Source organism: Anopheles marshallii, chromosome X (assembly GCF_943734725.1).
Source record: "Anopheles marshallii chromosome X, idAnoMarsDA_429_01, whole genome shotgun sequence".
NCBI classification, from domain to species: Eukaryota; Metazoa; Arthropoda; class Insecta; order Diptera; family Culicidae; genus Anopheles; species Anopheles marshallii.
In genome coordinates, this window is record NC_071325.1 from 3,227,219 (window position 1) to 3,250,667 (window position 23,449).

The following is a 23,449-nucleotide window of genomic DNA, read 5'->3' on the forward strand; positions in this document are numbered from 1 at the left end:
CAACACTCTTCACGAGCAGTTACTATTTTTATTACTACCACTACTGCTACTACTATTTACTCAGCACAACAGCAACAAAACGAATGCATCCGCAGTTTACTACACAGGGCTCCTCACTGGCAGCTGTAATGTAAAGAGGGAGAGAGAGAGAGAAAGAGAGAAAACACACACATAAAACAAAGGAGCATGGACACATTTGGTTCGGTTCTGTGTAGGTCGAAAAGATGGCTGAAAAGGAAACGGCCAAAAATATTGTAGCAAACTTGCGCCACTGCAAAACCCTCCACAAAACCCTCGACAGACGGTAAAAATACCGCGAAAGGAGATAGGATGTACTAGATAAAATAAGGAAGAATGCAACTAAGGCCAATTTTGAGCCAGTGTGTGTGTGTGTGCAGGTGTATGTAAAGGAATCGAAACAAAGATATCAAACCAAAGCAAGGGATGATATTGTTCCCTGTCACAGAGTTATTTATGCAATGCAGCGATGCTTGAGACGAGATTATCTTGACGGAGGTATACTATGACTATGTTTTTGCCATATTTACTATCGCCTCTAATTTCTTTTTCCCCCCCTTCTTTTTCTTCTTCCGTTGTGGTCGCTGTGTTTTTGCTCCTTATAATGCGTTAATACAACAACAAAAAATCAACACCAGCCCAACTAAAGGCAAGCAGCTTTTTGTTGAGAGGATTTTTTTTAATATATCCACTCCACTCTGTGCTACACTTACCTATTGAGGAGTTACTCTGAGTGTCCGCTCATTAAACAGTAACACGACTTAATCATTTATCTACTTTTTCACCCCCAAACACTTACTTGCATGTTTTGTTTCAAAGTGTTTTTCTTTTGTTCTTATTCTGTTTTGCAAACCTTTGATAAACGAACCGGTTTGATTTTTACTCATCCCAAAAAGCATTACTGTTTATTACGCACCCGTACCTAAATTTAAAAAATTAGGTCAAATTAAATAATAAAAAAAATTAAGCAAATTAAGCATAAAAGCTAATTAATAGACTAATTTTACTGATGTCTCATGCATAATTCACAAGGTTTGTTGCCAAATGCAACAAATTTGGTAATAAGAGAAAACTTTCTACCTTTACTTTCATTTTTCGATCAAAGTTGCGCTTTTCGATCGAAAACGAAATGCGGCGACCGTTTTCTATCCAAAGCTTTTACGAGTTTACGGAAGTAATGACTTTCAATTGATTAACGGGTACGGTTTAAGCACTAATAACTTGTTGGTTTCGTTTTGTTGATACTTTTTACACAATTTTTTTTAGTAATTGTTGTTTGGTTTTTACTTGTTCTTAGTAAGTGTTGTTCTACATTATTATTTAATTTATTTGAAATATTTCTTACATGTTTCAATATGTACTTGCATGTTTCATTTTGGTTTTCAACATGTTTCGTTTTAATGTGTTATTTTCAAATCATGCGTTAAAATTTAATTATTTAAACAATTCAAACACACTCAAAGAAATACTCACCACATCACAACCCAATCACTTTATCACGGGAAAAGAATTTTCCAATAACAAGCTCGCTCCCACCCCCACCCCTCCACCATCCGTCTTTTTGTTCTCGCACCATTCGCCATCACTTTCGTTCGTTTTCATGCGCCCTTATTTTAACATTTCCATTTTTAGTGTTCGAACATTCCCGTCAGAATTCTTTACTCTCCTCGTCAGCTGCATTTTCTTCTTAATTATTCACCAACTGTCCTGCTGTCATCCATCTAACTCTGGCTGTCCGTTCTAAGAGAGGGAGAGAAAGAGAGAGAAATTTTCGCTCTTCTTACTGTTGTGGTTTCATTTTTACCATCCCCTCCCAAGAAAAAAACTATCATCTTGTTTGTTCCGTTTTGTTGTTTTTGTTTTGTGCTGTTTTACTTCTTAATTATCGCGTTGTTCTACACCATTTTATCCATGATTTAATTCGCTTCGATTATTAATCTGCGTTCGTTTTCTTATCTCGGCTTGCGTTCGTTTGGTTGTTTCACCTGTGTTTTATTTTTATTATCTTTCTTTGTTCTCTTTTACTCTCTTTAATAAATATTATCTTCTCCCATTTGCTTTCTCTTTTATCTTTTACCCCTTTGTTTCTTTTGTTACTTTTTTTGGTTTACTGTTTTGTTTGTTTTCTCTCGTTTCTCTTTCCCGGCATGTTGTTTTTTTTTCATATTCCTTGAGTGCACTCTGATCGATTGATTTATATTTATATATTTTTCTTCTTTTTTATTTCTTACATTTCTTCCCGGGCGGGGTTCAAAACAAAAACGTCTTCGCCATCGTATCACGACATACGCACACGCCCCCATGTCATTGTGGTTTTACATTGTTTTCTTGTTTGTTCGCCGTTGTTTGGACATTGACCAACAACAAAACGTCAAATTGTGTTTTATTTGAAACAAAATCCCGAACACAGCACGAAGATCACACTATAAGATAGCGAAAAATGTAATTTAGAGCAGCAACATCGCGGTGAAGTGGGAACATTTTGTGTTCGGTGGTAGCAAGTCTCTCGATAGGGTTTTATGTAAAACAAGGCAAAGAAACACGTCTTTGTTATGCTATTTTCTTTAAAAACTGCCTCAAACTGGTCATTTCTTGGATGATTTTGTTACAATTATGGAAAGCAAAAAACGCATTTTCACTTTACGTTTTCATCACCGCTTGAATTGTTTTAGACAGAGTTTTCAATTTAAAAATCTCTTCGCATCCATTCGTTTTGGCTCCATTTTCACCTTTGTCTTAAAATGCCTCTTTGGTGTTGCATATGGGGCAGAGTGTGAAAAATAGTTGTTTTCTTTTTATACAAAACCGAAGTGTGGGGTTCAACCTGAAGTGAGGCAAATCTGTAGGGATGGTGAAGGAAAAATTATACTATTAAAAGAAAAAGAATTAAAATATTTTAAAATGTTCATCGTATAGGAAAAGTAGCGAGAGAAAGAGAGAGGAAGAAGTAAAGAGAGAAAGAGAAAGGGAGAGTATAAAGTGTAGTAAAGATTTCATATGATTTGTTTTGTTTTTCGCTTTACAAAAGTTCCACAACCAAAAAAAAAAGGATCTTAATTATTCGTTTTATAATTGTTATTTGAAAAAAAAGGTTTAAAAACCATGCTCTCCTTTGCGTGTAGCATTCATAATAATATGGTTTCTATCCATCGGAAGTTTATAAATTTATAAATAACATTACATAAAACTCATTAAAAGAATATTGAGGATTAGGAAGCGAAGGAAAATGGGAGTGTTTGTAGGAGAGACTCAACTGTTTTGCCTTTTATTTCATATTTTTGTTTTGTCTAATTGTGTATAGGTAGTGTAACAAACGCCATGTTCGTTCATCAATGTATTCAATTTTCTTTACCTTTTGTACCGGTAATACTCATCGACACACACACCCACACCGCCGTCTAAGCAATTGCAGCAAACGTTCGTCCATCGCTCCCCCGGAGGAAGCGAACCGATGCTGTCAAATAAAAGGCTTATGTGTGAGTGTGTGTGTGTTAAATAAATCTAGACACATAGAAGAAAAAAAACATAAGTAGTAACCAAATAGGCTTTAGGCTTCCGTTCCTCCCTCCGACACCTGTCAGTGGAGTACGTAGCGTGTTGTACGCCCCTGTTTTCGGCTTGAAGTCGAGCTTAAAGTGGAATCACCGCCTTCGCACATTTGACAGGTGGCGTAAAAAAACACACACACATACATCAAACCCATTAGCACGCGATTGCGTGATGGGAATTGTTTTTTTTTTTGTGTATTGTTTTTGTTTTTTTAATATTTTTTTGTCCCCCAATTTCCTCCCGCTCATTCGCGCCTCCGCTTACCTATGTATACATATATGTATAGCGTTGAATATATATATTGCAATTGAAAAGAGTTAAAAATTGAATTATAAGTGGAATAGAAATTACGAACGTCCTGTGAGGGTGCGTGGGTTTTGGAGTTCCTCCTCCTGTTTTTTTGTGGATTTTGTTGTGGAGGGCTTAAAAGATAGAGAAAGAGAGAAAATCAAGAACAGAAAAGGGTTAAAATGAAACAAAACACACAAAAAAGAAACAGTCGAGAATATAGCTGAATGTATAGAAACGTGTTCGGCGTGTGTGGTTCTTCGTTCTGGCACATCACTTTCCTTTACGTCAAGATGTCCGCCTCTGTGCGTCTTTTGATGGTGTGTGCGCGTGTGTAGCCCCCCGTTTGGTAGAGTGCGGGTCCCGGTTCCCAGTCTGGTGACGGGGTTGTGTCTCGTGGCCGGTGTATGTGCGGATGACGAATGCTCTACTACCTGTCGGCGTGTGTCGTCGTGTCAACATGTGCACCCGCCCGATCGACGGGCAGTCGCTGGGAACCCTGAGAACAACAGACCACCACTGTCCAAACAAACTGCTGGTTGTGTGTATGAGGTTTTTTTTCTCTTTTTTTGATTCTATCTGGCTGTACTTGCTGCATCTGCCATAATCTAATAACTCGCTGTGTGCCGTACTAGCCCGACTGCCAAGTAGAGTGCAGTAAAATAACAGTAGCGTCTAACAATTCTCTTGCTCTTCTCGCTAACTAAACGCCACAAAACCATCTAACCGCTGTAGTGGAAAATGAGCATGTAGCCTAACCTGTCCGCCCTGTATAAGATGTCGACCCTTTTGAACAACTATTGGCACTTGTGCGTGTGCCGAGAGAGTAATGTGTGTGTTTCGTCTGTTCGCCTCAGACATCAGTAGCAACTCTACTAGCGACATTTCGACTAAGTCCGTACTGTTTGACATCCGCATGACCAAAATAACTCGGTTTGATATGTTCTTTTTGTTTGTTTGTTTGTTTTTTTTGCATACCCTACTACTACAATGCACCGCGCTGCATACACTACACGGTGATACTGATAGCATTCTCATACCGATCCTTTCTCCACTCCACAGTACGCCAGGCGCGTCTCAACCAGCGCAAGTAAGCAGCAGCCGACGGCCAACGATAAAGACGACGAACCGCGTTGGTGGCAATCTTACCATCCGCCGCACGCTTACCACGGCTTTAAATCTTTCCGTTCGCGAGCACGGGCTGTGGAACGAAATAAAACAGTAACCACGATTCGACCCAAACCCATTTCGGAGCTCAATTGGACAACGACGCAGTCCTGCTTGTTAGGAACGGTTGACAAGGGAGGGGGAGGGGTGCGGTTTGACGACATCAATTTTAATTCGTTTTAATCACATCATCAAATCATCCGTTCAGCGGCAATGCTGGCAAGAGTGACTGCCCATTTGCAATGTGACACCCCGTGTAGGACAGTAGCGTGTAGGGCCGTTGCGTTTCTTTGTATTTGTGTTCCATTGTGCGACAACTGTTTAAATTTCTTCAGGTCGTATTGCTTACCGTTTAAATTTAATTCTGTATTTAAAAAAGGAGGAACCAAAAACAATCAATTTTAGCTACAGCAATTCCCCGCGATACGTCATACTCTATGTACGGGATGTTTTCGAAAAATGGCAGCTCAAAGATAATCAAAGGAATTCTGCAAACTTGGAGCCGCAATGCAAAAACAGAATAAGCGGAGTGTGTATTAGTTATTTGTGTAAAAAAATATATGATAAACATACGAATTCCTCTTAGTTCCACGCAATTTTTTTGCGAAATTTTCTCTGGCTCCTGATACATGTCCTTATTTCATCTCTCCAATATGAAGTATGAACGATATTTCAAGGAAATGCGCGACCGTTTGGTCCCAAAAATTAGCGTAATGCGGGGAGCTGCTGTATTTGTTATGCTTATCGTTGCCGCGGAAGCCCCTAGAATACATCACATTGTACGGGAAGTGCAAAAGATGCTTTTTCGCTTTAGTACAGCTTGTTTAGAGCATTGACGGACCATCTTCAAACAAGGAAAGGAGTTAAAAACCATCCAGAAAATCGCTAGTAGTCGCATGCAAGGACAAGTAAAACAAAAACTAATCAACCCCCCATTGAGGGGAACAAAAAGGAAATAGTGAAAGGGTTGCGAACAGAAAGAAAAACATGCGAAGCAATCATACAGACACATGCACGCGTTTAAAAATAATCATCCATAGCAACCGTACATTGGGCGGCCCGTGTGCCCCCCACCCCTCCCGCGCAATAGCATGCATAGTGCGTTTTCATTTTATATTATTATTATTATTTATGTTAAGCCAATTTCCGATTCGCTTCGACAAAAAAAGGGGATTGCCAGGACGAGGGGTGTAAGGAGATCCACGTTGATACTGCAATTGAGGCAAACACATCGCCCCCCCCGCTACCAATCGTGAACGTTTTTAAATTATTCACTATCGAATGTTTATGGTAAAAACAAAAAACAAACAAAAAAAACAAAACACACAAAACAAAGGAAACAAATAAAATGTAAGCAAAAACGATCGAAAATGGCTCAACACCAAACCCATCAGGGTGGGTGCTGTTGTGTGGCGTCATTCGTTTACTTTGAGAAATAGTTAAATTACTTTAGATTTTTTTTGAGACTATCGCAGTCGAGACAATGTTAACAGGAGTCCAAGGTGGATCAGACCCTGCAACAAATAAAGCCTTCAGCTAGAGAGGGTCTCTAAATTCCCAGGAAAGTTTAACAATCAGACCAAAGGATTTATCGAACTTAGATATAACATAATCAACAAATATGGAACTCACAGGAAGTTAAATTTTGAGCTCGTCGTCTTGATGATTCATGAATATCTGAGGATTTGTCAATCTGACAATGTATGAATATCTGACGATCTATGACCTTTTGGAATAGAGATTCAGATTCATGCATTCAGTTCATAGATTTATTGAATCTGTTGCAGATAAGCTTCATATATCCTTAGGTTGTTTTATTTTGCGTCCTTTTCTGCCTCCTCGTAAGTATGTTTCACACAAAAAATATTGATTGCATATTTTCAGACTATTTGAACCCACGAATAAAGAATCAAATCAATTAATATGAAGTTTCATTTACACACAATTTCAAACCGGACTAAATGAGGTAAAATAAAATTGCATCTCTTTAACGATCGATGTTTATTTTTTCTTCTGTTGCTATAAAGAAAAGCTCAGAAAGCTCGGGCAAAAGCTTGTTCTGTGTGCGGTGCGGAATTTCGAATGTGCCGCTGATGAGTCATGGGCCAGCACTGGTTTGCTTTGTTTTTGCCTGTTTCACGCAACGAAACGTAGCCGTTATTTCCTGTTTGGCACCTTAAACTAATAATTTTATATTGAAAAAAGGCAACGCTTTTATGTTAAATATAAGAATTTGGTGCTGCGGATGGTGCACTCGCGGGTTATTCGCTTGCGATTTGAAGCTGCTCGTACTATGTATGTGTGCGAGTGGCCATGCGTACAGTGGGATATACAAACTTACAGCTAACAAAAAGGAATTTAATGAATATACACCAGTTTTGTGAAATAGTTTATGAAGTAATTTTGTTTTATTTTTTGTATAAATTAAAATATCACCGTTTAGAAAATGTTTAGACATTAAAAATGATAATAGAGAAATGGTGGAAAGCCATACCTACAAACCTGTTTGTGTTGGTGAGCGCATAGTGAGCATCCAAAGCGTAGCGTTGCACCGAGGGGTAAAGCGTCGAACCATTTCGATTCAATCGCTCGCCGCGTTCGGGTGTGCGTAACGGAACGGTGTCCGTGGTTTTGTTTTGCTTCCCAACAGGCCAACAGCATTGTTAGAGTGTGGTTGTGCGTATATTAATCCGTGACGAAAGCGTTCTGGTGTGGCCGTAGCCGTAGACCGCAGCCCTTGCGCGGCATAAGCCCCACAGGGTTTTTGGGAAACAACCTGTTCGTCCGTTTTTCTTTTTCCTTGACCGCGCCCGCTCAAGTGTGATTTTTTGCTGCCGTTGTGTTGTTGTCTAACCGCAGCAACAAAGCATTGTACGGCACGTCTTCCCCGTTCCAAGACAGACAAGTGAAACGCGAAGAAGCCCTTCAAAGATTTGTGTGTTTTCGGCTTTTCCGTCCCGTATCCGGTCGTGATTACGGGGTTTTGGAAATTCGTTCCTGTTGTGCCACCGTTTCAGTTGCTGTTGGGGGCGCTGGGAACCGGTTACCGATTCGTGCTGTGTGTTTGCGCGTGCTAGTAGTGTTGGTTCTTTCTCGGGGTGGCGAGATGGCAGCCTAACCAATACACCCCCACCCACCAAGGCGAGCCGCCGTCGAGATCAACAGAATCCACGATCATCCACGATCGCCCGCTGTCAACAACACTTACCCTAAGCTCCGGCCACTGCCCAGCCCCAAATCGTTAATATGGCGATGGCATCGACGACTAGCCTCCGGGGTGGCCAGTATGTCCGGTACTTGGTCTTCCTCAGCGCGTGCCTTCAACTTTTGCCAGCGGTGTGGACCGTGTCACGCTCCTCGTCCGTTACGCTCGAATCGCGCATGAGAGATGATCCAGATTTGTCAGAGGTTTGTATCCTGCCAGAATTTTCGACCTGCAAAGTTGTTGAAATTCTGAGAAACTCAAAGCGACGAACCTCGTCCACCTAGTCCAGGCACACCGAGAATAGTTGTAAACGTGTTAGGAGCTATAAAAATAGAACAAGAATTGATGTCCAACAACAATGTGAGATGTTTGATCGCTATCTGGATAGTTACGCTACCCCCTACCCCAGCCGAACTCAACCCGTGCGAAGCGCTCGTCCAGATACTGGACGCGAGTTAAAATTGGAACAGCTTGCCGTGCTGCAAGAATCATTAGATTATACACAGATCGATAGATACGAGCGCCTCATCCACCCAAACGGTTTACGCTTTATTGCATTTGCCGTTGTCGGAAATAACACCCGAATTCTCGCAAAGGACACCCCATCCTCGATGAGCACCTCACGCGCGCCATCCACAAAACCGATGTGAGTGTTTTAAACTCAACACTACGGTCGATGCGGCAAGGGAAGGAGTGGAAGCTTTATGCAGTGTGTGTGCGATTATATTAGGGTACAGAAATAGACAAAAATCAATGCAAATCATCTCGCCTCGCAGCGGGGTGACTCACGCGCGCTGCACAATCGCACCAACACCCCTCGCTGTTCGCCCCAGCGATGTCCTTACGCCGGATGAGTCAACCGGGGTTGGGGGTAAGCAAAACCCTTCGGAAGGGGTGGAATAAATTTTGCGCGCTGCGCGACCCCATTTTGTTGCTGATACACGCGATTGTATTAAAAACAAGCGCCTCCCCCCACCCCCCCTTCCAGCAAACGGTGATTGGACCGGGGGTAAGGATAGTTTTGATCCTGGACAGGCCACAATCACCACACCATCGTTTAAATTGCTTTTCTCCTGTTCCGAATGAAATGCGAACGTCCCCATGAACTTACCCCCCCACCCTAGGAACGGTGTATCGATGTTCCCTCCAGCGCAAAGCAGCGAACCCCTGCCAAACGGGGGAGGTGGGGAAGCTATTTTGCAACAACGGGAAACGCACACAAAAAATGAACCCAACCCCGTCGTCGGCTTGTGTTTCATTATTGGTTTTGCCGTGGCGAGAAGTTGGCGCCAACTTCATGTGCCCAGGATTTAAGGGTGCACGGGACCAGGGGCAGGAAATTGGTTCGGTTGGGGTGGTTCACCATCTGTGTGTGTGTGTGTCTGTGTGAGGCATGATAGTTTTCTCGTCCCGGTCCCATTATATCCCTAGCGTCCGTGCTTCAATCGCTTTCCCTCTTGGTCGCTGTCGCCTGACGTGTGCAAAAAAAAAAATGTGTCCAACAATCTATTCCTATACCTACTACTGTATCTACAGTAGGACAGGGAGGGATGATGTGAGACGTGAGTGGGCATTTCCATCATTCACCTCCAACATCAGTGAGGGTTTTTTTTCCATCTAGGTTGCCGCTAGCGACCGGCCGCGTCTCGGTGTAAATTCGTTGGCGCCAGAATGTCCTCCTTACGCACACTCACGCACCACCGATTCGGTTACGGTCGGAGACGTCCTTTCCGCTGAATGTCTCCATGCTGCAAAAAAGACCAAGAAAAGAAAACCACTAAGACACTAGCAGCGTTTGGGGAATTTATCGAATCATTTCCTCAGTGGTGAATGGCACGCACACAACTGGAGACGGACTATTTACGAGGAAAATAAAGCGTACGTTGTAAGCGATGTAGGTTAAAGAGGCCTACTCCTGCTCCCGTTTTGCGACATCTCGATAATTGGTGGCATGAGTAACTCAGTCCGGGATGAGATGACATCGTGACGCAGTGAAACTGCTACTACTTTTGGATTTATTACTGTGACGAAGCCTGTATTGACCGTAGAAAAAATGGCGTTTTGGGATATTTAGACATAACTTCAGGCTGATTCCCTCAAGATATATAGTGGCTGCTTCCCAGGACAGGACCGACTCAAACTTCTATCCAGGTTCTCCAGTTAAGGGTAGATAAAGTCAAAGATAGCTAGAAGTTGCAGATCTAGCCATCTTGAGGTTGTTGTGTCGCTAAAGAAGAGGAGATATTCTTACCTCAGGAGGTATTCCAAAGCTCTCGCATAATACGATATTAAACTGTTTCAGTTCTACTCACTGATTGAGCGAGATGAAATAGCCATGTCGAAGCTGGTCCACCATTCGCTGACAATATTTGCCCCGACGAATCAAGCCTTCCAGCGTTACCTCAACAACAAGACGCACCTGAACTATCACATGTGTAAGTTCCAAAATCCCACAGCAACGCTACCTGTACTAACGCATCGCGATATCCTTCCACACTGGTGCAGCGTCCACGCCGCTACGGTTATCGCAGCTCGCCGATACGGTGCGTTCGTTGAATGACGACGGTACGCCGCTGTACATCACCCGAACGCGCCCGCTGAGCGGCATGCAGGAGGATCTGTACGTGAACAGTGCGAAGATTATACGGGAGCGCTCCAACATGGAGTTTACCAACACCCGCGGCTACAAACAGGTAGGTGGCACCCGTGCGCTGATGTCATCCGGCAGGTGTCTAACCAATGCTTCGCCACCGTACAGATACTCCACATTATAGACGACGTCCTGACGCCTATAACGACGGTTTTCAACAAAACGTTGGATACACCCAACCCGGATGCCTGGGGATTCCTGCAGAGCGTGGAGGCGATCAACATTGAGCCACACCGGGTAAGGTAAGCATCGAAATTTGGGGACCGGGATTGGGAACCGTGAGGGGGATTGGCGCTCACGTCACCATTTCACACCGCAGATCGTTCCGGAAGAAGATACTCAACCTCAAACGGGACCAAGCGTTCAAGAAACCGGGCATCTCTACCTTCTTCATACCGGTGGAGACTGGCTTCAAGGTGAGGGCAGGAGAGGGAACACAGCACCAAATGAGTTGCCCCAACGACGGCACTGTATTGATTTAATCTCCGATTACAGGTACCTCCGCACCCAACCTTGAGCATGGTGGATAAGCGCGTGATTGATGGGCATATTATACCGAACAAAGCCATTTTCACCACCCCCGCACCGTACGGTCAAGCGTTGGAGACACTCCAGTTTGAGGATGATCTGCGGGTGACGATTACCTTCTTCCGGCACGACACCGGAAAGAATGCGCGAGGTATAGAAATAGGTTTTACAAACAGCGGCCGCAATGAAGACTTACTGATATCGTCGTTTCCTTGGTCCGCCATTTTGAATTCTAGTGTTTGTGGTATCCAACACGATGTACTCCAACTCTCGGCTCACACCCGGTGCGGTAATAGCGGAAATCGTTAAAGCAAACATCCCGGTTGCGAATGGTGTAGTGCATCTGATACACCGACCACTGGTCATTGTCGACATGCACGGTGTGCAGATGCTTACGGTAGATAGTTGCACCTTTAACGTACCTCAGCAGGTGGTTTAATACTTTGTCTCTCCCTCTCTCTTTTTGTTGGGATTCGTCCAGCAGGATAACAGCCACACACTATGGTCCAAATTTCGAGACCTCATTGAGGACTTTGCGCCAGATTTCCTGAACATCTTGCGGGGTATGAACCAGATGACGATCTTCGTACCGCAGGATGACGCTGTCTCTCAGATGATGCAAACAAACTTCATGAGGTATGTCCGCTTCGAGAATTCGAAGATTTGTAAACTTATTGAATGTCTCCTTTTGTATTCTGCCCCTCTTCCAGTAACCGCAAGAAGCTGCTTGAGGTGCTAATGATGCACGTTGTGCCGGATGCCATTACGATCGATAAAATCAAGCGTAACAACCAGAATCATGTAAGTGTTGAAAACCCCCACGTATCAGCCGGCAACTAACTAACAAACTCTGGTTCGTTCGTGGCAGATTTACCAAATTCCAACAATGACAAGTCGGCGCTTTATATACTTTAATCTGAACGAAAACCGCACCACACATGCCAAAAGCGTCACCGTCGAAGGTGGAGGTGTGAATGCGTCCCTGGTGCTGGGCGACATTGCCACGAAGGATGGCTACATCCACATCATCGACCGGATGCTCGGCGTCTCGTACATGACCGTGCAGGAAAAGCTTGAAACGGATCCAATGCTGAAGTATGCCACCGGACCACACGTTAGGCAGCTAGGCGCATGAGTACTCTAATCGCATTCGTTCTATTCCAGCCTTACGTATCACTTTGGAAAGTTGAACCACTTTAACGACCAGCTAAACATGACCAACAAGCGATTTACTTACTTCGTACCGAGGGACAAGGCCTGGATCCAGTGGTTTATTGAACATCCGGCTGCAAATCTCGACGACTTTGTGCGGAACCGTGATCAGGTATTGTTTGTTCAGATAACAGTATCTGAACGAAGTACAAAAGGAGGAGAAGATCTCAATATAAACTATAATTTCTCTGTCTCTCTTTCTCCCGCATGCTTATATCTAGTCACGTTTGGTGTTGGAGCATCACCTTATCGTTGCCGATCGAGTGTTCAGTATGGGTGAGCTGAGAAATATGTCTCATGACTCACTCATTCTACCGACGGTCGGCCCGGAAAGTTTGCAAATACGCGTCAAAGAGGAAGACAACCGTAAGTAACGCTCACACGCACACACACGCTGGATAGACTCTCACACACTGTTTGCTCACACCGTAGGGTTCTTCATACAGTGGAAGGAAACGGGCCGTTGGACCACTGTGTTTCGTGCCGATGTGGAGTGTACTAACGGGCTGATCCACGTCATCGATGCGCCGTTCGTGCACGAGTACGACATGATCACTAGCGGCGGCAGCCCGGTTCTGCTTTGCAGCACAGCACTAACGTTGGTGGTGACAGTATTAGCGATGCTAGTAGCAACGGTTGGAACGTTCTGAAGCGTACGGCTGGTGCGAGTTCGGTCAACAATTTATAAGGCACACCGGCCAGAAGAGGATACCGGTTTGTGGATTATTGCTTGCGAGCTCGGGCCATTCCGTACGGAGCGGCTCGAACTGTCATTTTGTTGCCAAATATTTGGGTTTGCGCTGCAACTCTCCTTAGTAGTACCGTAGTACCGAATTCGTATTCTGTTCATTACCCTGATAGTGATGTTATTAAGTATCTCTATATTTCTCTCTATCTCTCTATCTGATAGTGGTAATGTATTAAGACAAATTAGTTGCATTTCAAGAATCTCGTCACTGATGACTCAGTTTATATGCAGGGAGTGTGTTTTGTATTAAAGCAAAGGCGAAGAAAACATTTACTTCATTTTAAGTCTAGCAGGTACGTTAGTTTAGGCACGACGAGGGCTTGTGACGTTTGTTTAGTCTTGTGTAGTATATTGTTCCTTTTTGTCTCCCTCAACAACAACCAAAAAAAAAATCAAAAAATCACAAAAAAATGGCGTGATTGATTTGATGTTTCTTGTTTGCGTTTCTAAACGTGTGCAGTAGACCCCGTTCCCATTCCTTCGCTTTTCATACACTTTAATCCGTACCTTTTTCAATGTGTTCGTGTGCCTTAATATATACAACTTAATATATACAAAAACAGAAAACAAAGCCCAGAGAAGGAACATTACCATTGCCGTCATTACCGCAATTGCCTAGTGAAATATGCCTTCTGTCCACAGCGGATGAACTATAACAGATACCGAATCTCTACAGCTGGCAAAATGTTGAAACGAAGTAAGATAAGCAAAACGGAAACATTTAAGCTGCGTGCGCGTCTGCCCGTTGAAAACCTGTATTTACAAAGCACACCCGTGTGTCGGAGGTGTGGAAAATGTATTCTGTATAACCAAATATGGTACCCCAAGAAACGTCACCGATTCGTTTCGAATGCCAAGGTATTGCTAAAATTGATATTAAATAGTCGTCGTCGGTTTTTTTTGATACTACTACTTCCAATTCGCGACCCATTTGTCCGTACTCCCTCCCCCCTCCCTTCAACCGGTTTGTTAGACTAGCGAACGATTCTAGGCGTAAGTGCATTGCCAAATTAAGCGTAATAATAGTATGAAGAAATGGAGCAAAAATTGAAATAGGAATCCGCGATGGCGGTATGACAGATAGACACACAAAAGCAAACGGAATCCCCATTTAGATATCGCTTCAACCCAATAGCATGTTCCACAAAGCCTTCATCGCCTTAATACAGGAAGATAGCAGTGCCGTGTAACGCGTATTCTTTCGGGAGTTTATGTTTGTGCATTGTGGCGTGTGTGCCTTCCGTTTCACTGTTGCCTTCTGTTTGTCTTGAACCTAGTACGTGAAACCGATACCCCCTAGCATGTAAACAGCCAGGTCAATCCCGAACCCGAATAATGTAACAAGAAACCACTTTTAGCTTGATGAATTAAACATCTAAATATAAGACGATAATGATAAGGTCGGTGTCGGTAGCACTGCTTTACATCCGCAAGATGACACGCGTTAGATGACATCGTGTGCCTCCTAATGACGAAATCGCTTTGCCGAGGTACGACAGAGACTAATGAGCTAATTTGCAGTTTCCAATAAAGGATTGATGCGGTCTAATGATCATCAACTGCAGAAGCAAGACGACGCTCTAGTTTGCTAAGTTCATCGGGATCTTCGTTAGCTTAAAAATAGTCCCCCTTCCACCGAACCTCTCCACACACATCCAACGGCGTGGCTCGGGAAGATGTGTCAGATTAATGCGTCGCACGACAAGCGACACCGGAATGAAATGACACCAATTAGACGAGCGTCCTCCCTTGTACCCCGACGCCCAGCGGCGAGACATATTAAATTAGGCCACATTGGTTTTTTTGCTGCTGGAGTGAGTGAACCTTTGCTGCCGCTGATTACTTCCTGCCCACGGGACGTGAACAATTTATTTCGTACACCGACAGTGCACGCATCTATTGGTGTTAATTGGATTTACTTGTCGTCAGCTTTCAGCAACGATGCTAATGCGCTCGTCCGCGTTAAGACGTAGCCGAAAACCAAAACCGTCGCAAAGACTAAGACAAAAGGACGTGCATCAATCCTGCACTGCGGCTCGCCGTTTCTTTTTCACCGTGCCCGTCCGTCGTTTTGGAGTCGTCCAATTCCCCCGTTTGTTGTGGACTTAATTTGCTTAGACAGCACGGCCACACCGTGCGTCCAAATCCGGACAGGCTGTAATCGGTTGTCATCGTGTTGGGCTTTGCCCCAGAAGCCGCCTTCAGACGCGGATTGTGCAATCAGTGTCGTAACGAGAATAATACCGCACCAGCTAATACGCACGTGCGTGCACATCCGGAGGGTCGCCGCGGTCGTGTCGTACCCATTGCCGTGTTTCGACAGGTCGTTAAGGGGAGAGAAGCTTTTCAAAAATCAATACCCTGCGTGCACGGTCTACCAGGCGACAATGAGTGGTTCCGATGGTACGGGATCTGAGAAATGTTATTGATCTTTGACAGGTAGTGCTTGCCGGAGGGTATCTGTTACATCATCGTCAACGTACCGTCCGCCATGTATCGGTACCACAGCAGCATGTCGGCAAGATCGCCCTCGTTAATTCGTCCACCAGCTCTGTGGCAAGATAAATGACCGACCGGTGCAGTGGATGGAGCAACTCCCGATCAAACGATTTGGGCTGCGCATGATCACGACTCGGCAGCACAGCTACCAACAGCATCGTTTCCTGTTCTTCAGCACTGTGCAAAGTATTGGAAAAATCGCTACAGCTGAGATTGTGAACGTGGACGTGCAGATAGGTTCACGCGCCGCAGCAAATAGCAGGAGGTTGTGCAAACATCTCTGTGTGTAGCAACAGTAAAACGAGGCGCGAGGTCAAGCTCCTCTTGAAACGAGCGCACAAACATCAACGCTATTGCAGAGCGAGTCTTCTGCTATCGGTGTTGGTGTGCGTACACCCGGGCAGTGCGCATGTGCTCTCTCTCTCTCTCGCTCTCTCCGCTTGTCGGAATGCGTACGTAACCGGGTGTGTGCATACGCTATCGATCGCCATATTTGGATGAGAGTCTCTGGCCGTGCGTATTTTTTACTTCGTAACCCGACTCGGCCAGAGAGCACGGTAGCTGAGCGTGTACGGAGAGCGTGAGAGAGAACGCGCATCGAATCTTCAGATCGATGAGATGGCCAACGCGGCGCTGCGACTACTCGTTGTCGGATGGTCGAGCCAACTCCATGTGCTCCCGGAGTACAACCGCACCAATCAACCACACCCAATCAAATGATTTCTCCAGCCTCGGAGCTACCACAGCGACAGACCGCAGCATCTCCACTGTGAGGTGAAACAAAGGGGGTATTGACACTGCTGAAACTCGTTCTATACTATGCAATTGCATCTAATTTCTGCACCGAGCGCTGCTAGCGCCTCGAGAACAATCTCCACTTTATGATTGCGTGTGTGTATTTGTGTGTGCATTTATGTATGCGTGTGCGGTTGTGCTATAAATGTGTTTAGATTTTCTTCTATAATGGCCATGGCGAATGAAGCTGCCCAGCTCAAAGTCTCTATAAAAACAATAAACAACAACAACCATGGTTAGTTAGGTCACGGGGGGGTTTACAATAATCGATCTTCGATGCGCATTTCCAGCTACTTCTCGCTTCTTACCAACAGAGGCAAAAGACTTCCCGTTCGAAGGTTATCGCAAGTGAGAACGTGTTCATGTTGCTCCCCTTATTCGGCCCATCACCACCACCACCAACGAGTGCGTGTGCGTACAGTTTCCGTTGTTTTCCATCGCTTTCGTCTGACGCACACGCAGCGCAACGTCCGCCGTGGCCGCGTATCCCAGCATCTTCGCCCATCAGCTCCCCATCAGCTTTTGGGGTGGAATTTTCCCGCTTTTCACGTACGCACTGCACAGCGTGGTGCCGCTCCCGCCACAGATGCTGCTGGTGCTCCTGCACGCCTGATAACCGTTCGACGAGTCGATGGCTTTGGCTGATCGGTTATCGGTATCGATTGCTTTCCAATATCGATTGACTTCCACGCCACGCCGCAGAAGAAAAAAGAATGGCCAATCAATCGGCGTAACACAGCAACGGCAACCCCCGGCCGTCCCGATGGGACCCGATCGAGACGCAGCAACCCCGGTGCAGAAAGCGCACGCCATTTCTGGCTAGCCCGGGTTCATCGGCTACGGGAGCGAACAAGTCGTTCATCGTTCATCGCGCACCGGGGTCGCATGTGACGTGGCAGGTGCCCGTGCACGAGCGCGTCGCTGCGTGCGACCAGCGCCGGGGCGCGAAAAAGGCGCGCAATTCGACTTTGGTTTTGGTGCAGGTCAAAATTTTGTTCCCCTGCCAGGGTAGCACGCGCCGGAGCAGGCAACAGCAACCGGCTGTGGATGTGATTTTCGCCTGGCACTGTGCTAAGCGAGAGGGAGCATGAGAGATGAATAGATTTCGGTGGGAACACAACTGGTTCGGGTCAGTGGTTGGCAAGCAACAAGCAGTGGGCTTGAAAAATGTTGCTTAAGTTGTGTTTAAATAATCTTTTCAATTATAAACATCAGAGGTAATTTATTAAGTAAAATATGTAGCAAACCTTAACTGTTTAACAAATAATCCTCCTCAACTCAACAATACTTTATTAAAAATATTATAATGGTGTTGGTTGATTAATCATTTCAACAACTTTACTTACAATATGTATAAAAGTTTGTCTTGATAAAAGGGAAAAAATAACATATTTGGCTTCTTATATTTAAACTACTAAACAACATTTATAACATTCGACCTAAACATTTTATGGGTGTTAAAGGAAAATTTAAATTTTATTCTTGTACATCGTTCAAGTTTTTGTCACGAAACAAGTGTGACAAACATTCTAAGCATCGCGTCACAAGCACTGTCGGTCGACGCATCTGCAACACTCTGCCAGTTGCCCCACTGATATGCAGCCGAACGATGACTAATGAACGCGGCCGAGGGTCGTACGTTTAGCGCGCATTACCATTGGCAGCGGTTCCTCCTGCGATTCCTGCGCTCTTCGTAGCGGTTGCGTCAAAGTAAACGAATCCATTGCGACGCGTTCCTCGCCTTCATAACGCGGGCGACTTGGGCGATTTTGCGTCGCATTAAGCAATTTCCCGAAAATATATTTTAATGCGCTTTGGATCTGAATCGCACTGACAGTCTGTTTGGGAGATAAGCAACGAAATTTATTAAACTAAAAAAAAATAATTTTTAATTTTTTATTTTTAGAAGCCCTTCTTGCGAGTTTGTTTCGATCTGTTTCGCGCATCTGCAGGGTGTTCCGTGTAAACATCTTGTTTTCTGAAGGTTCGCCGGTTCGGTGTTGACCGGACGCAATCCGCTGTCAGCGTTCGCCCGTACGGAACGGTGGGATGCCGTGCACATTACACGCTACCTCTTGAGATGCATGCGCTCTTGGCAGCAGATGCGTCTTAAAGGAACTTGTTCGTTGAATTGCGTTGTGCGGGATACAACCGCGATATATGGGTAGTGGGCACAAATCGTCGCTCTAAAGTGCTCGCAGCGCTGGAATAAAGAAATGGTATAAACGTATATAAACTTCACATGGCTAATGTAAATGGAGTTTATATCGGTGAAGTTTGTTCCCATTTGCAGAAATTCAACACTTGTTTGCCGTATAAAATATACAATCAATTTAAAAGATTGCATTTGAAAAATCACTTATTTTGTTATAAAACATGATTATTCGATATTTTATAAAATTTCTGATGAGTTACTCCTATCGCTTAATTGTCATTAAGCTCGAAGCATTGTTTAGTAAAAATGTGTTTTAATATATTTCTATTTTCTTGAACTACATGTAATGTACATTCCCTTCAGCCTGCTTTATCTTAAAAACTCAATGTAATAATGTATTATCCCTTTGCTACATTTCTTTATATTCCATGAACTTTTATGTGCATGATACAATACAATAAGCGCAATGTATTAATGTATTATCCCTTGGATACATTTCTTTATATTCCACGCACTTGTATGTGCATGATACAATACATTAGGATTTAATTTAAAAATTTATTGAAAAAAACCAGCATCTGATTGTCGACCACTGACAAAGGAGAGGAAACCACTTCCACGCAGGCTTGAGATGGATTCCAGGAGACAATTAACGCGAAGAAAAGCGTTAGAAATAGATACAGTCGGTAGAGCGAGACATCCAATCTGTCGCATTCCAATTTCGCTTTTTCGCTCGCAATCGATGCAAGACGCGTTTCGTTGCGCCGCACGCCGGCCGATGGAGGAAACAACCGGCGGTGTCGGTACGTTTGCCCACACGAGCACAAACGTTGACGAGGACGGTAGTGTGGAGACCGCTGTTAGATGGCCGTGACAAGGGCGGAAGCGTTGCGTGGCGACTGGGGCCGGGGTGCAATGGATAGTTGTGGCGCGTCTAGCTCCAACTAGCGCTGTGCTCCTCATAGTGGTGTGGAGTCGGTTTTCTAAGCAACATGGCTTAGAAAAACTATACCGAGTGCCATCGATCGCGCCCGGCAGCGGCTTAGTCAGTTGTGGAGAGTTTTGTGTGCGATGCTGTGGAGACAAGCGGTCTACTTTTGGCGTTAGCAACGGCGCAGGAGAGAGAGAGAGAGGAGAAGGGCGCGTATCGCTTTCTAATGCAAACTATATTTCTCCTCTGCCTGCAAGAGAAGGAAGCATCCTAAACGCGGCTACGCAGCAGCAGGCACTCAGCGAGAGAACAAGAGTTAGATGTAGCGCTAACGCACACCTCCTAACACTGCTGCATTCCTAGCCGTGTGAGCACATGGTCAGGTTTCTAATGCCATTGCCGAACGTGTGTGCTCTCAACCCTTTCTAGCGCCATCGCGCGGTCGAAGAGCACCGGATTGGTACTGTCGCGGTCTCGGGCCGGACACTTCGCAGGCGCCGCATGACAAGCGTGCGGTTGCGATCGTCGCGCTACGCCTGTCGCAAGCCCCGGGAAGGGGCAAACGAAATGTTTCGCTCGGTGTCGAACGCGAAACTTCCCCAGCAGGTTGCTGTGGCCGCACGGCTCACCCGACCAGGAGCGCAGCACCCGGTACGGTCCGGCTGCGGGTGCGTCCCACAGAAAGGGGAACTGTGTCTCCTTTTCTCCTGCGCCGGTGTATGGTTGTTTCGCTCGCGCGACACGACCAGCCGGATGCCGTCGCTGCTGTCCGAAACCCTTTGGCTGTGTGGGGCGACCGTCAAAGCTCCACCGCTGCACGGTACCGTCCGTCATGCGCTCCCGGTACGCGTGGACTCGTTGAAGATCATTTGGTGCCCATTAACGGGTCCCGTGAAGGTTGTTTGCGTCCGATTGCGTCACAGCACCACCCCGGACATTGTCGAGCGACATTCGACGTTTGCGGTTTGCGACAGCGAACGGTGTGATGCGCGTGATATGTTGGGGGCTCTTTCTTTCGGTCAAACTAATATGGCCACAACAAGCAGTTCGCACACATTGACATGTAGATAGCTGCGAGATTATCGGCCGCTGCTCGAACGACCTTGCGTCCAGCGGGCGTGTTGCAAATAGACGTCACCAACGGCTTGTAGCGCGCATTACCATTGGCAGCTGTTCCTCCTGCGACTCCTGCGCTCTTCGTAGCGGTTGCGTCAAAGTAAACGAATCCATTGCGACGCGTTCCTCGCCTTCATAACGCGGGCGACTTGGGCGATTTTGCGTCGCATTAAGCAATTTCTCGAAAATATATTTTAATGCGCAATGGGTCTGAATCGCACTGACAGTCTGTTGGGAGATATGCATCGAAATTTATTAAACAAAAAAAGTTTTAATTTTTAATGTTTAATTTTTAGAAGCCCTTCTTGCGAGTTTGTTTCGATCTGTTTCGCGCAACTGCAGGGTGTTCCGTGTAAACATCTTGTTCGCTGAAGGTTCGTTTCCTCCACCGGTGTTGACCGGACGCAATCCGCTGTCAGCGTTCGCCCGTACGAAGCGGTGGGATGCCGTGCACATTACACGCTACCTCTTGAGATGCATGCGCTCTTGGCAGCAGATGCGTCTTAAAGGAACTTGTTCGTTGAATTGCGTTGTGCGCGATACAGCCGCGAGTGGGCACAAATCGTCGCTTTAAAGTGGTTGCGACCGATGCTCGCAGCGCTGGAATAAAGAAATGGTATAAACGTATATAAACCTCGCATTGCGAATACACCTTTAAAACCTTCAAATAGACGTTCTCATGCAGAATGTCTCAAGATTGTCATAATAGCTAATATTTTCTAAATAGAAGTTGCGACCCCCCGATGCGACCTGTTTTCCAGACCAATCGGCGAACCGCGGTTGCATCGCGTCTTGTAAACGACGGATGTCGCGTCCGATGTACACAACTTTTGCGAAGGGTTTTCCCGCGTACACATCGGACACACCGACCGGTTGCCTCCCACCGACATGTGTGCCTGTCGAAAAAAAATAATTTACAGCTAGGCATCTAATTTTATATATTCCCGCACGGTGCGTGTCGTTTGCCGGTTTTTTTAAAACAGCCGTTTTACGCTGGAGACGCCCGATAAGCTGTGTGCCATTTTTATGGCAACATGTATGTGAAACAACCGGAAAAGTATTTTGACAGCACAAATGTTTACGTCTGTTGTATAAAAATATTGGTTCTTCCTTATAAGCTCAAACATAAGCCAATTTTATGCTCACGAGTGAGAAAATGTCCAGCGGTTTTGGCTGGTTTTAGATGCGGCCGAGCAAACGGCGAGTTTAAATCCCAACCCCATCCGATGCCCAAAAGACCGGTTGCGGGTGAATTGTGTGTGCGGCCCCGGGCGAGTGCTCCCATTTGCCCTGCGCTCCTGTTCGATGCTGAAACTTATTCGAGCGAACTCGGTACGGTTTTCATCTCCACGCAGCAAACTCGCGGACTGCGAACTCAAAACATTGCATTTGTTCCACGAAGTTCTACGACACGCGTTTGCCGTCCGTGCCCTGGGTGTGCTTTATGCCGCGCGGATGAACACACACAGCTATGCCGTGGGGAGGGAACGAGTTCGCTTCGCTCCTGGTTGGTGCACGGGGGAAAGAAAAAAACAGCCACGCGCGAAAAACGGCATTCGTCGGAGCGAGATAACCGGTACCGGTGCGGTGGGGAGTGTGCTGATGAAAAGCCTCCCCCCAAATCTGTTCGCCGGCTACGAATCGGCTCACTGTTTGCAATCTCCAAATGTCAAACGCGCTCAAGCTGTCACCGCAGCGGTCGATTTGCTGAGCAGAATTCAAAATGACCGTTGCTTGTTTTATAAGCGGAAACGTCGCACTGCTTGCGGATGTATTTTACTACACAAAGTATTGAAAATGCTTAATTTAAATTGTTGTTTTTGTTGTTTCTGCGTCATTTAAGCTAATTTACGACCACGTTTGTTATTATTTTGGAGTTTTTCTGGTATGTCAATAAAATTATTTTTTAAATTTCTTCAATATGTTTTAACAAAATTGAAAAATTGGCTATTTAGCATCATAGATGTTCTAGCTATACATGAATATTGTTGGTTTTGGTGTTAAAAAGCAAGTAGCATCAATTTTCGGGGAACAGGTTGAGTGAAATTAATTAACTTGTTTGAAATATTTAAATATTTCACGAGTATTTTTTTATTCAAAAAATAAATACCATGTAAAAACCATACACATGTCCTTGCATTTTTATACCGGAGCAGAAAGAAACACGGCACAAATTTTATAAACATTTTACCAAATTGGTTCAGCTGCCGGGAAACCGCAACAAAAAGAAGAAAAACATGAAAATGTGCACGGGTATGACAGGTCGAGCTGTCAACAGCGGGGCAAATCGGTACGTAAACATTACCATTTTGCCAACCCGAGAACCAGCGCAGGGAAGGAAGATGAAAAAAGGGTTTTAAAAGTTATTTTTACCCCTCTCCCCTTGTAAGTATGTGGTAAATGTGGGCTTTTCGTTATTGTACTGTGATGGCGATACATTGCTTGTTGATCTTTGTACGCACGCATAGTTACAGGAAGTAAATGTTTGCCACCTTTGTAGGTGTCACTACGCTCAGCCGACTACTGCCCCGTTCCGGTGTTTGGTGGTGTTTTTAGTTTTGTTTTGTTTTGGAACAAATCGTGCTAGA

At 45.1% G+C, this 23,449-nt stretch overlaps 1 protein-coding gene across 1 annotated transcript; it reads left to right on the top strand.

The window, feature by feature from the left end:
* The first annotated feature begins 8,268 nt into the window (after positions 1-8,268).
* Positions 8,269-13,267, top strand: LOC128713907 (fasciclin-1). The gene is made up of 13 exons (XM_053808816.1): positions 8,269-8,430; positions 10,530-10,662; positions 10,733-10,920; positions 10,986-11,119; positions 11,197-11,293; positions 11,373-11,556; positions 11,642-11,802; positions 11,887-12,041; positions 12,116-12,206; positions 12,274-12,500; positions 12,570-12,729; positions 12,839-12,983; positions 13,050-13,267. Exons 1-13 carry the CDS (start codon positions 8,269-8,271, stop codon positions 13,265-13,267), a joined length of 2,055 nt encoding a protein of 684 aa, XP_053664791.1.
* Positions 13,268-23,449: the final 10,182 nt, after the last annotated feature.

Excerpts from the sequence above, each read along its gene's own strand:
- LOC128713907 (XM_053808816.1), top strand. The coding sequence starts at position 8,269 with ATGGCGATGGCATCGACGACTAGCCTCCGGGGTGGCCAGTATGTCCGG. Across the intron at positions 11,803-11,886 it reads ACGGTGTGCAGATGCTTACG|CAGGATAACAGCCACACACT; the intron begins GTAGATAGTTGC and ends GGATTCGTCCAG. Across the intron at positions 12,984-13,049 it reads CGTCAAAGAGGAAGACAACC|GGTTCTTCATACAGTGGAAG; the intron begins GTAAGTAACGCT and ends CTCACACCGTAG.